We start from the raw sequence: 14,588 nt of genomic DNA on the forward strand, positions 1-14,588 counted from the left end.
AAGAAACTGAGAAAGGCGGAGCGGACAGAGGAAAAGAAAGAGGGTGGGATGGAAATCGGCAAGGTTTGAAACAGGTAGAGGAGGCGAGGCATAACATTCATTTTGATGGTGTTAACCCTACCCAACCAGGAGACCCTAAGTCTTGACCACTTAAGCAGGTCAGATCGAATCGATGTCAAGAGGGGAGGGAAGTTAAGGCTAAAGAGGCGAGAGAAGTCATCCGTCAGCCAAACACCCAGATATCTCAGCTGGGAAGGGCACCACTTAAAAGGAAAGGAAGCAGCCAGGGAGTCCCTGTCCGCCGGGGGTAAGTTGACATTGAGAATCTCCGACTTAGACATGTTAATTTTAAAATTAGAAAGTTTCCCGTAATCAGAAAGCTCCTTCAGGACGACCGGCAAGGAAAGATGAAGCGGGGTGATGGCGAACAGAAGGTCGTCGGCATAGCCCAGGACCTTGTGGCTGGACCCCCCTGCCGTCAGACCATGAATGTCCGGGTTTAACCGAACGGCCTGGAGCAGGGGTTCCAAGGAGAGCACAAACAGCAGGGGCGACAGGGGGCACCCTTGCCTCGTGCCGTTAGATATAGGAAAAGGGTCCGAGAGGGATCCGTTGATACAGAGGCGAGCCGTAGGAGATGCATAGAGTGACTGGATCCAAGTCAGCAGGCCGGGGCCAAAGCCCATGCGCCGGAGAGTAGCAAACATGAAGGTCCAGTCGACCCTATCAAAGGCCTTCTCGGCATCCGTGGAAAGGAGGATAGTGGGAAGGTTGGAACGCTTGGCCAACTGAAGGAGGTTCACAGCACGAATAGTGCTGTCCCTAGCCTCGCGGCCCGGAACAAACCCCGTCTAGTCAGGGTGCACAAGTTTTGGCATTAAAGGGTTGAGTCGGGTGGCTAGAATTTTGGCAAAAAGCTTGAGGTCCGAATTAAGGAGGGAAATCGGCCGATAGCTGCCACAGTTCTCGGGGTCCTTACCGGCTTTGGGGAGAAGAGTCACAGAGGCGGATAGGGTGTGGGCATGGATGTGGCCACCCCGTAGTAGAGAGTTGAAGGCCTCAACATACCGCGGGCCCAGTTGGTCGCGGAACCGCGAATAATACTTAAGGGGAAACCCATCAGGGCCGGGGCATTTCCCGGTCGGAGACGACCGGATGGCGAAAAGTAACTCCGGGAGGGTAATAGGGGCGTCTAGCCCGGCCGCGTCTTCAGCAGAAATGCGCACACGGATCGTGCGTTGCAGATAGTCCGCAATTTGCGATTCCCGGTCTCCAGTGGAGTGGGGGCCTGACGGAGGAACGATGTTATACAGTTTTGTGAAAAACTGGACAAAACCATCCGCGATATCAGAGTCGGAACGGATTTTAGGGATGTAGGTCAGAGTACGAGAGGCCCGGAGGGCCCTCGCCAAATATTTCCCAGGCTTATCTCCATGTTCATGGAACAACGCCCTGGAGCGTTGGTAGGCACGTTGGTGTCTGGCGTTCAAGATCGAAGCCAGTTCCCCCCGCAACGACACAAGCAGCTGCAGGTCGTCCCCCGAGAGAGAGTCCTTGTGGGCCCTCTCCGCGTCCGCAATGCGCAGGCAGAGAGAGGCTATCTTTTCCGTGTCGAGTTTCTTGCGCTGTGAGCAGATGCGGATAAAGTGACCCCGAAGCACACTCTTGTGGGCCTCCCATACCGTAAGGCTGGGGACATCACCCGTGAGATTCTCGTCAAAATAACTGGTGATAGCCTGAATTGTATCGGCACACACCGAATCATCAGACAACAGAGATTCATTGAGGCGCCAAGAGCGCCGAGAAGGCCGAACGAGAGGTGAATCAAGCGATAGGAGCACCGGGGCATGGTCCGACCAAGTGGTGATGCCGATGCGGGCACGACAGACGAGCACCGTATAGTGGTAGGGGAGGAGAAAGTAGTCGATACGAGAGTAGGAGCCGTGCGGCGTCGAGTAGAAAGTGTAGTCTCTAGTCGTGGGGTGGAAGGCACGCCAACAGTCTACCAGGCGGTGAGAGGTCAGCAAGGAAGAGACCTTTCCCAGTACATGTCGAGGGATATGGGAAAGTCCCGTAGAGGTGTCCAGAGCAGGGTGTAGAGGGATGTTAAAGTCTCCGCCGAGGACCAGGACGCCCTCCTGAAAGTCTCGTAATTTAGCAAGCACCTGTCGGAGAACGTGTTGTTGTCTGTTGGGGAGGTATAGGTTAGCGAAGGTGTATTTTTGATTGGCGATAACCCCTTTTAACAGAAGGTAGCGCCCCTCGGGGTCGGAACAGACGCCAGCCTCCGAGAAGGGAAGATATTTGGAGAGGAGAATAGCCACGCCCCTAGTTTTGGTGGAGGGATTGCTGCTGAAATAGCCGGTAGGGTAGAAGCGATCTGAGAGCCTAGGGGACCTGCCGGAGAGGAAGTGGGTCTCTTGAAGGAACGCTACGTCCACTCTGTCGCGACGTAGATCCAGGAGTAGGTGAGAGCGCTTCTCAGGGATATTAAGTCCACGGGCGTTAAGGGACAGGAAGGTGAGGGGGGAAGCGCGTGGTGGGGGCGACATGCCCGAGAGGAGGAAGGGAGGAGGAGAGAGAAGAAGAAAGAGAGAGGGAAAAAAAAAAAAAAGAAGAAGGGGGGGACAGACAGAGGGGAGGGGGAGGAGTACGAGGGAAGGGAAACCTGAAGGGGTCGAGGACCGGGAACAAAACGGTCAGTAAAGACCGCGAGACGCACTAGACATGCCAGCCAATAGGGCAACACTAGGTTGCCCGAAACGACCCTAACGGACAGGGAGGTCGATGGCAGAACGAAGGCGTGAGCGTGAGGGAGCCGGGGCAACCGAACAAGGAAGAACAGAAAAAATAGAACAAGGTATGAGAGATCAAAAATATGGTGGTAGGAACAGCGAGAACAACTGCGCGCCGCCGCCCGCAGCAAAAACAGTAATAGAGTAACACAAACTAGCCGGCTAAACTAGGTCGAAGGAGAGGGAGGAACGGCATGAGGCATCAACAGGCCTCAACCACCAGCCCAAACAACAAAGGTACATCAACACATATCCGCCCCGGAAAGAGAAAAAAAAAAACAAAAAAAAAACAAAAAAAACAAAACAAAACAACACAATAATCAACACGGACAAACAAGCCCCAGGCCCTGGTGCCGTGTCGCCATGTGAGCGGAGGTATGGTACGGAACATAGATAGAGGGCAGAGGCCCCCGGCACCATACACTCAGAGCGGTGGGGAGTAGGCCACCCCAGGTCGCGCATCAAAGGCAAAAGTAGCCACAATGCAACCGGTGGGCGAACGGAGTACAAAGACAACGCAATAGACAAGGCGAACGACATATAGATCCATTGACACAAAATATATATAAAAAAAGAAGTGACATTATACACACTTGTTAAGAACAAACCCCGGGCCCAGGCACCGCGGCGTCGCGTGAACAAATGTATGGTAGGAAACATATATAGAGGGCAGATACACCCTGTACTGCAGGTTCAAGGCGGGGAGGAGCAGGTAGCCCCTGAAAGCGCAACAAAGGCAAAGTGCGCACCAATGCAACCCAAGACAGAAACACTGGGGAGGGCGAATGGGCTGCAGAGACATTGCAAAAGATAAGGCGAGCAAAGTACGGACCTACTGACCCATAGGAAAGTTGGCAGCAATGGAGTAAGAGACCAGAGAGAGCGATTATAGTGCATAAACATTGCAATAGATAAGGCGAACAATATACAGGCATAGGGACATAGAGAAACAGAAATAAACCTGCAGACGTCCATGGAGGAATATGGCGAGGAGTGGAGCCCCACAGGGGTGATAAAATATAAGAAAAGAAAAAAAAAAAAAAAAAAAAAAAAATTATAATCAAAACAGACAAACAAACAAGCCCCAGGCCCCGGTGCCGTGTCGCCACTTGAACAGAGGTATGGTATGAAACATAGATAGAGGGCAGAGGCCCCCGGCACCGTACACACAGAGCGGTGGGGAGTAGGCCACCCCAGGTCGCGCGACAAAGGCAAAAGTAGCCACAATGCAACCTGTGGGCGAACGGAGTACAGAGACAATGCAATAGACAAGGCGAACAATATATAGATCCATTGACACAAAATATATATATATAAAAAAAAAAAAAAAAAAAAAAAAAGGGTGACATTATACACATTTGTTAAGAACAAACCCCGGGCCCAGGTACCGCGGCGTCGCGTGAACAAATGTATGGTAGGGAACATATATATAGGGCAGATACACCCGGTACCGCAGGTTCAAAGCGGAGAGGAGCAGGTAGCCCCTGGAAGCGCAACAAAGGCAAAGTGAGCACCCATGCAACCCAGGACAGAAGCACCGGGGAGGGCGAATGGGCTGCAGAGACATTGCAAAAGATAAGGCGAACAAAGTACGGACCTACTGACCCATAGGAAAGTGGGCAGCAATGGAGTAAGAGACCAGAGAGAGCGAATATGGTGCATAAACATTGCAATAGATAAGGCGAACAATATACAGGCATAGGGACATGTAGATACAGAATTAAACCTGCAGACGTCCATGGAGGAATACGGCGAGGAGTGAAGCCCCACAGGGGTGATAAAATATAAGAAAAGAAAAAAAAAAAAAAAGAATAATAGTCACAATTCCGTATAGTGGCGGAGTGAGCATCGAGGGTGGTGGCCAACAGGGGCGCAGGGGGTGATCATTCCTCAATCTCCAGATGGCGCGAGAAAGGTTGTGGTGCTGGTGGTTCGCGCCGGGTAGGCTGCTCAGGCAATCCACGCCTGGTGCGCCGAGAGAGTGGCTGCCTCGCCGGCCCGTCGTCTGCATCAAGGCCAGACAGAGCCCAGTCGGCCACGGTCAAGGCAGGGAGGCCCAGGGCACTCAGCAAGCGGGGGAGTTCGTGGTGGTGCCGCAGCGTCAGCGACGTGTTGTTGTGCCGGATCAGGAGCGCAAACGGGTGACCCCAGCGATAGGGGATGTGAAGGCGCTGAAGCTCCAGGGTCAGGGGCCTCAGGGCGCGACGGGCCTGCAGGGTGAGGTCAGAGAGGTCATGGAACAGGGTGACAACCACGCCATTAAGCGGCCACGTGCGCACTTCCTGCGCGCGGGACATTATGGCCTCTTTGAGGCGGAAGTCCGTCAGGTGACAGATAATGTCCCTGGGAGGACTAGATGGGTCACCACGGGGCCTCAGGGCACGATGCACCCTGTCTACCACCGCCGAGGCGTCCACAGCCCTGCCCAGGAGGCTGGAGAACAGGGAAGTGAGAAGGGCCAGCAGGTCTTCAGAGGCCTCAGATTCAGGAACACCCCGGACTCTAATATTTTGCCTGCGTCCCCTGTTGTCCAGGTCCTCCAGCCGCCTCCTCACAGCACGGAGGCAGCGCAGGTGGTGTTCAGCAGACCGAGTCACGGCCTGGCCTACCTGTTGCTGCGAGGCCGAGGCCTCCTCCAGGACCGTCACCCTGTGTTCCAGTGAGGAGAGGTCAGTACGGAGGGTCGCCACTTCGTCCCGGACCACCTGCCGGAGCTCCGCGATGAGGGTGGAGAAGTCCGAGCGCCAAGGCGCCGAGGAAAACAGCCGGAGCACCTCAGGTGAGTGGTGAGGCAGCGCGGGAGCAGGAACGGACGTCGCCTCCTCCAGGGAGGATGAGCTGGCCGGCGAGTCCGCCGCGTGGTCCACCAAGGCCTGCGAGGCCAAGTCCGCAGGCGTCCTGAAATACTCCCGAAGGGAGTTAGCGGTTTCTCTGGCGCGACCGCTCGGGGTTGGGGGTTCGGCGGGAGCTTTTTTATTTCGCCCCATCGTGTCTGGCAGCCGGATGACAGCAGATGAAAGTGCGGGCGGCAGCGGAGCACAGAGCTCAGACGTCCATCTTCCTTGGCGGCTGGACACGCCCCTCATAATATGAGTGTTAGATCCTGTCTCTGTACTAGGGGAGTATATGTGCCAAAGATCTATATGATATTTCAGAGGGTTTTGTCTGAAAAACAGGTTTGATTTTTCTCCCATTATATCCTATGGGCATTCCATCAATACTGTCATTCACCTGTCATTCCATAGAACACAGCTATAATTCCACTTAATATGAGGTTTAGATCCTGTCTCTGTACTAGGGGAGTATGTGTGCCAAAGATCTATATGATATGTCATATGGTTTTCTCTAAAAAAACAAGATTTTTTTTTCTCCCATTATATCCTATGGGCATTCCCTCAAAACTGTCATTCACCTGTCATTCCATAGAAAACAGCTATAATCCAACGTAATCTGAGTTTTAGATCACATGTGTGTCCTAGGGGAGTATGTGTGCCAAAGGTCTAAATGCTATTTCTTAAGCTTTTATTTCAAAATCAATTATTCTTTTCCCTTCCATTATAGTCTATGGGCATCCCTCCCCATTATAGTCTATGGGCATCCCTCCCCATTATAGTCTATGGGCATCCCTCCCCATTATAGTCTATGGGCATTCCTCCCCATTATAGTCTATGGGCATCCCTCCCCATTATAGTCTATGGGCATTCCTCCCCATTATAGTCTATGGGCATTCCTCCCCATTATAGTCTATGGGCATTCCTCCCCATTATAGTCTATGGGCATCCCTCCCCATTATAGTCTATGGGCATCCCTCCTCATTATAGTCTATGGGCATTCCATTTTGTCATTCGTTTTAGTATGTCCCCTGCGGAGTATGACGGCGATATATAAATAATAATAATAACACATTGTACAGCGCTGCGGAGTATGACGGCGATATATAAATAATAACACACATTGTACAGCGCTGCTGAGTATGACGGCGATATATAAATAATAATAACACACATTGTACAGCGCTGCGTAGTATGACGGTGACATATAAATAATAATAACACACATTGTACAGCGCTGCGGAGTATGACGGCGATATATAAATAATAATAACACACATTGTACAGCGCTGCGGAGTATGACGGTGATATATAAATAATAATAACACATTGTACAGCTCTGCGGAGTATGACGGCGATATATAAATAGTAATGACCTGGCTGGAAGGGAAAGCAGATAGTGATGTCCGGATCATGAACGAATCGTTCATTTGATCCGGTTCTTTTTAGTGATCCGGATGAATCGGTTCACTAGACTGAACGATTTATTTGTAGCGGTTCAGTCTGTGAATCATGCAGCTGTAACCTGATCCTAGAGCTGTGAGTCATCTGCAGAGCACTCAGACACAGACTCTGGGGTCAGGTTACAGCTCATTCATTCACACAGGAACGATGACTCATAGAGTCAGAGAGTCGTTCGAAGAGTCGAATGATCCGAAGAGTCGAATGATCCGAAGAGTCGAATGATCCGAAGAGTCGAATGATCCGAAGAGTCGAATGATTCGAATCTTACAGGGATCCGGATCATACAAGGATCCGAATCTTACAGAGATTCGAATCATTCAGAGAATATTACTGATACCATACTTTTATAAATAAATACATTAATAATGTTCACACTGCCCCCAGGATTTAGATTCCCCTGAGTTTGCCCCCTTTACCTATAACTGCACCTACAGTTAACTTTATTAAATTAATTAAATTAACCCTCAGTCATCAGCATAAAATTAACCCTTATACCCCATCAACCATAACTGCCCCTGAAATTAACCGTAAAGATCCCATTAACCATAACGGCCCCTGAAATTAACCCTAAAGACCCCATTAACCATAACGGCCCGTGAAATTAACCCTAAATACTCCAATAACTGCCCCTAAATTAATTGCATGTACTCCAGATAAATTACCTAATAAATTGGTATGGTTGATGGGGTCTTTAGTGTTAATTTAGGGGCAGTTATGCTTAATGGGGTGTTTAGGGATAATTTAGGGGCAGTTATGCTTAATGGGGTCTTTAGTGTTAATTTAGGGGCAGTTATGCTTAATGAGGTGTTTAGGGTTAATTTGGGGGCAGTTATGCTTAATGGGGTCTTTAGTGTTAATTTAGGGGCAGTTATGCTTAATGAGGTGTTTAGGGTTAATTTGGGGGCAGTTATGCTTAATGGGGTCTTTATTGTTAATTTAGGGGCATTTATGCTTAATGAGGTGTTTAGGGTTAATTTGGGGCAGTTATGCTTAATGGGGTGTTTAGGGTTAATTTGGGGGCAGTTATGCTTAATGGGGTCTTTAGGGTTAATTTGGGGGCAGTTATGCTTAATGGGGTGTTTAGGGTTAATTTGGGGGCAGTTATGCTTAATGGGGTGTTTGGGGTTAATTTGGGGGCAGTTATGCTTAATGGGGTGTTTGGGGTTAATTTGGGGGCAGTTATGGTTAATGGGGTGTTAAGGGTTAATTTTAGGGGGCAGTGATGGTTGATGGGGTGTTAAGGGTTAATTTTAGGGGCAGTCATGGTTGATGGGGTGTTTAGGGTTAATTTAATGGTGAGGGTTAATTTAATTAATTTAATAAAGTTAGCTTAAGGTGCAGTTGCAGGTAAAGGGGAATGTAAATCCTGGGGGCAGTGATTATGAATGTATTATTTATAACAGTATGGTGACATTCTCTGAATGATTCGAATCCCAATGAAGGCAGAGAGTCGTTCAAAGATCCGGATCTTACAATCATCCGGATCTTACAATGATCCGGATCTTACAGTGATCCGGATCTTACAGTGATCCGGATCACTGTAAGATTCGGATCCCTGTAAGATCCGAATCTTTGAACGACTCTCTGCCTTCATTGACATCACTGGAGGCAGGGGGGAGGATTCATAATGAAAGGGGCGGGGCCAATCGTTAGTGTGCCTGCACGGAGTTACTGGAAAACAGTAACTCCGTGCAGGCACACTGAGTGATCCGAAGATCCGGATCATGAATCGGATCATTTCAGTGAACGAATCGAAATGATCCGATTCACTTTAATGATCCGAACTTCCCATCACTAAAAGCAGATAGTGGAGGAGGAAGGAACAGGCACAGAAGGAGGGGCAAATAACACGTGGAGGAGGAGGAGGAGGAGGAGGAGGGCCAGGCAGATGCAGGGAAATACACACGGAGAGGACAGGGTACAAATCAGGTGGCAGAAGAGGGATCAGACCCAGTGTGCCCCCTCTCACCCCTGAAAATGGAATATCCCATCCGGCCCGCTGAGCCGCGAGATTCCCCCCACATCATGGCCATGATCCAGGTAATAACTGCGCCTGCTGCACGACGAGTATCTACACACTCATATACTACATGCTGCGCTGTATACTGATACTAAGTATCTATACCCCCGCGCTGTATAATAATACCGAGTATCTATACCCCCCGCGCCGTATAATAATACCGAGTATCTATACCCCCGCGCTGTATAATAATACCGAGTATCTATACCCCCCGCGCTGTATAATAATACCGAGTATCTATACCCCCCGCGCTGTATAATAATACCGAGTATCTATACCCCCGCGCCGTATAATAATACCGAGTATCTATACCCCCGCGCTGTATAATAATACCGAATATCTATACACTGATAATGAACCCCCCCGCGCTGTATAATAATACCGAGTATCTATACCCCCCGTGCTGTATAATAATACCGAGTATCTATACCCAACCCCCTGCGCTGTATAATAATACCGAGTATCTATACCCCCCGCGCTGTATAATAATACCGAGTATCTATACCCCCCGCGCTGTATAATAATACCGAGTATCTATACCCCCCGCGCTGTATAATAATACCGAGTATCTATACCCCCCGCGCTGTATAATAATACCGAGTATCTATACCCCCCGCGGTGTATAATAATACCGAGTATCTATACCCCCGCGCTGTATAATAATACCGAGTATCTATACCCCCGCGCCGTATAATAATACCGAGTATCTATACCCCCCGCGCTGTATAATAATACCGAGTATCTATACCCCCCGCGCTGTATAATAATACCGAATATCTATACCCCCCGCGCTGTATAATAATACCGAGTATCTATACCCCCGCGCTGTATAATAATACCGAGTATCTATACCCCCCGCGCCGTATAATAATACCGAGTATCTATACCCCCCGCGCCGTATAATAATACCGAGTATCTATACCCCCCGCGCCGAATAATAATACCGAGTATCTATACCCCCGCGCTGTATAATAATACCGAGTATCCAAACCCCCCGCGCCGTATAATAATACCGAGTATCTATACCCCCCGTGCTGTATAATAATACCGAGTATCTATACCCCCCGTGCTGTATAATAATACCGAGTATCTATACCCCCCGCGCTGTATAATAATACCGAGTATCTATACCCCCCCGCAATGTATAATAATACCGAGTATCTATACCCCCGCGCCGTATAATAATACCGAGTATCTATACCCCCCGCACTGTATAATAATACCGAGTATCTATACCCCCCGCGCTGTATAATACCGAGTATCTATACCCCCCGCGCTGTATAATACCGAGTATCTATACCCCCCGCGCTGTATAATAATCCGAGTATCTATACCCCCCCGCGCTGTATAATAATACCGAGTATCTATACCCAACCCCCTGCGCTGTATAATAACCCGAGTATCTATACCCCCCGCGCTGTATAATAATACCGAGTATCTATACCCAACCCCCTGCGCTGTATAATAATACCGAGTGTCTATACCCCCCGCGCCGTATAATAATACCGAGTATCTATACCCCAGCGCCGTATAATAATACCGAGTATCTATACCCCCGCGCTGTATAATAATACCGAGTATCTATACCCCCCTGCGCTGTATAATAATACCGAGTATCTATACCCAACCCCCTGCGCTGTATAATAATACCGAGTATCTATACCCCCTGCGCTGTATAATAATACCGAGTATCTATACCCCCGCGCTGTATAATAATACCGAGTATCTATACCCCCGCGCTGTATAATAATACCGAGTATCTATACCCCCCGCGCTGTATAATACCGAGTATCTATACCCCTCGCGCTGAATAATAATACCGAGTATCTATACTCCCCCGCGCTGTATAATAATACCGAGTATCTATACCCCCCGCGCTGTATAATAATACCGAGTATCTATACCCCCCGCGCTGTATAATAATACCGAGTATCTATACCCCCCGCGCTGTATAATAATACCGAGTATCTATACCCCCCGCGCTGTATAATAATACTGATTATCTATACCCCCTGCGCTGTATAATAATACCGAGTATCTATACCCCCGCGCTGTATAATAATACCGAGTATCTATACCCCCCGCGCTGTATAATAATACCGAGTATCTATACCCCCCGCGCTGTATAATAATACCGAGTATCTATACCCCCCGCGCTGTATAATAATACCGAGTATCTATACCCCCGCGCTGTATAATAATACCGAGTATCTATACCCCCCACGCTGTATAATAATACCGAGTATCTATACCCCCCGCGCTGTATAATAATACCGAGTATCTATACCCCCCGCGCTGTATAATAATACCGAGTATCTATACCCCCGCGCTGTATAATAATACCGAGTATCTATACCCCCCGCGCTGTATAATACCGAATATCTATCCTGTATTTTTGTGTAATTGCAGGAACTGGCTAAATATGAGAAAATAACGCACTTTATCACGCTGACGGGGGAAGGTAAGCACACAGAGATGGCTGGGGTTGTGACTGAGGGGCCTGGGGGTATTTTCTCATTACCTGAGTTTTTTCCCCTGCAGTTTTGCACCGAGACGGCTTTGGGGATAATCCGTGGTTCCGGTGTTTGGTGGCCGAGTTACCAGAGAACGAGACGCGTGAAACAGGTAAAAAACAAACAAAAAAGTGCTGTCTACTGATAAGCACGGCCAAATCTGCCATTTTGTTTCCATATGTCGGTGAGATGCGCATGTACAGTGCCGCCCCTCCTGCACCTCGCAAAAAAGTAGCCGGGAAGACTTAGCAGATGACAGACCCGTAAGGTAGACAAGGCCCCGGGGCCGGCCAGCATACCCCCAAAGGGTGCTTCTGTAGGAGTTCTTTCAGTTCAGGTATAGAGCCCACAGACTGGCATCGGGCAACTACAGCCCAGCGAGCGGTCTGTTTGTTCTCTGCAGGATGAGTTAGACAGAGTGGGGGACTGGGCCGGCACGGACTGACCGGGCCGGCACGGACTGACCTGGCGACGGTGCACAATGCCAGTCAGCAGCCGCAAAGGCCAATAAGACATCGACATGTATAAAAAGGGGTATTGATTCATGGGAGGAGGAGATCATCTGCCTCTTTATAAGTCCATGGGAAACCTCACCTTCAACCTAAATTACTACGTTACTATTTCACCCTACTAACTGGGGCATTAATGGAAACCACACTAAAGGAGAGCATCTAGATTTCGGTGAGAAAAGTTACCCCAGGGAGGGGCAGTAGGTTAAAGAGGGGTGCAGATGGTATTGTCACCGATTTCATTACGTAAAATGGCTTTTCCTGCTCCAGGTGTCCCCTTTGCTGGATACGCTCTCTTTGCAAACAGTTACAGCAGCTGGACGGGGCGCACGCTGCATCTGGAGGACCTCTACGTCTCCCCGCACCTACGCGGTCAGTATCTCCAGTACCCCCATTCTGGACCATTTATCTAGCCTTGGTCTAGTACTGCTTTAGAAGGTTGTAGATACATGGATCTTGTGAAGAACCCTGTCTGATCGTCACTGTTATTATTATTATTATTATATTTATTATTATTATTATTATTATATTTATTATTATTATTATTATTATTATATTTATTTGTACCGTTTGAATGTGGCTGCAGCTCCAGCCTTCAAAGAGACGATCCTATAATCTGGCTGGGGCTCTTAATCAGCCAACACAGCCCTGTCTGCCCAGACGGCACCCGCACTACAGGGGGGATAACACAGGTGGGGGAACCCATTGTATTCTGTAATCCCCTCACCTGATACATCCCCTGTATACTGATGGGAGTTGTGAGGGGATGTGGCTGATGGGATTTGTGAGGGGATGTGAGTGATGGGATTTGTGAGGGGATGTGAGTGATGGGATTTGTGAGGGGATGTGGCTGATGGGATTTGTGAGGGGATGTGGCTGATGGGATGTGAGTGATGGGATTTGTGAGGGGATGTGGCTGATGGGATTTGTGATGGGATGTGGCTGATGGGATTTGTGAGGGAATGTGGCTGATGGGATTTGTGAGTTGGATGTGGCTGATGGGATTTGTGATGGGATGTGGCTGATGGGATGTGAGTGATGGGATTTGTGAGGGGATGTGGCTGATGGGATTTGTGAGGGGATGTGGCTGATGGGATTTGTGATGGGATGTGAGTGATGGGATTTGTGAGGGGATGTGGCTGATGGGATTTGTGATGGGATGTGGCTGATGGGATTTGTGAGGGGATGTGGCTGATGGGATGTGGCTGATGGGATTTGTGATGGGATGTGAGTGATGGGATTTGTGAGGGGATGTGGCTGATGGGATTTGTGAGGGGATGTGGCCGATGGGATTTGTGATGGGATGTGAGTGATGGGATTTGTGAGGGGATGTGGCTGATGGGATTTGTGAGGGGATGTGGCTGATGGGATTTGTGAGGGGATGTGAGTGATGGGATTTGTGAGGGGATGTGGCTGATGGGATTGGGGGTTGGGTTCGGTGCACAGTGAATGGAGATTGTATATAAGTTCTGTGTGTTTGTAATAAAGAGAGTTCTGTTTTTAACCTCGAAGCATGAAGTTCTGTCTCGTGATTGAGGGAAGTGCTGGTCTGTGACTGCTTTCTTCGGACAGCCGCAGCGCGTCCGCTTACTGGGAGAGGGAAGGAGCTGACGGGCGGAGGTGTCCAGTCTGGGGCACAGGACGATCCGTCACAGATCTGTCTGTCAGCTTGGGCGGGAGGGACAATCCTTGTGGTGGACATACAGAATTTCCTTAGTAAATCTGCAGAGCATCACACTATCCATGTAATATCCTGCAGAGCATTTATAATCAGAGTTTCTTCTCCTCTGCAGGTAAAGGCATCGGGAAGAAATTAATGAAGAAAGTGGCCGAGGTATGTAATTCTCAGAAGTACCTGGATATTACGTTGCTATGGACCATACCAATACACCAAGGGCAATAAGAGGGGGGGGGGTCATACCGTGCACCATATCGGGGTGGGTTAGGAATGTCGGGGCAGAGAGATCTCGTGGAACTAATTCCTTGTTACAATGTTCCACAGGAGGGTCTAAAGTCTGGCTGCTCTCAGATCCACCTTTCTGTGTTAAAGTGGAATAGTCCTGCTGTTCACCTTTACAGGTCCCTAGGGGCCAAAAACCTGACCGAGGACCCAGGATACCAGGCGATGTCCTTTAGCGAGGAGGCCATGAGGAACATGGTGAAAGAAGAGGGATTACAATAGGCCGACAACCAAGCCAGGAACCTGCAAAGGGAGGACAGCATCTTCCCTAGAAGACAACCCGCCGGAGACGCCCCATGTGACAGGGCCGGGCTAGCCGGCTCGTACGTTGGTGTGACGTGTAGCCGGGTCACGGAGCGCTTTTGTGTCCGGTTCCGTATCCCGTGACCCGGTAATATTTTATATTGTGTATTATTGTGTAACCGGCCCAGAGACTGAATGTGGCTGCAGCTCCGGCCTTCAAAGGGACAATCAGGTAACCCGGCTGGGGCTATTA

The 14,588-nt window shown here is 49.4% G+C and overlaps 1 protein-coding gene across 1 annotated transcript; it reads left to right on the plus strand.

Moving 5' to 3' along the window:
• The first annotated feature begins 9,067 nt into the window (after positions 1-9,067).
• LOC149271558 (thialysine N-epsilon-acetyltransferase-like) lies at positions 9,068-14,314 on the plus strand. The gene is made up of 6 exons (XM_089507329.1): positions 9,068-9,130; positions 11,520-11,571; positions 11,652-11,735; positions 12,403-12,504; positions 13,926-13,966; positions 14,135-14,314. Exons 1-6 carry the CDS (start codon positions 9,068-9,070, stop codon positions 14,312-14,314), a joined length of 522 nt encoding a protein of 173 aa, XP_089363455.1.
• The last annotated feature ends 274 nt before the right edge of the window (positions 14,315-14,588 follow it).

The sequence above is a fragment of the Sceloporus occidentalis genome, unplaced genomic scaffold, assembly GCF_023333645.1.
Source record: "Sceloporus occidentalis isolate IW3139 unplaced genomic scaffold, rSceOcc1.0.p SCAF_494, whole genome shotgun sequence".
In the NCBI taxonomy this organism is placed as follows: domain Eukaryota; kingdom Metazoa; phylum Chordata; class Lepidosauria; order Squamata; family Phrynosomatidae; genus Sceloporus; species Sceloporus occidentalis.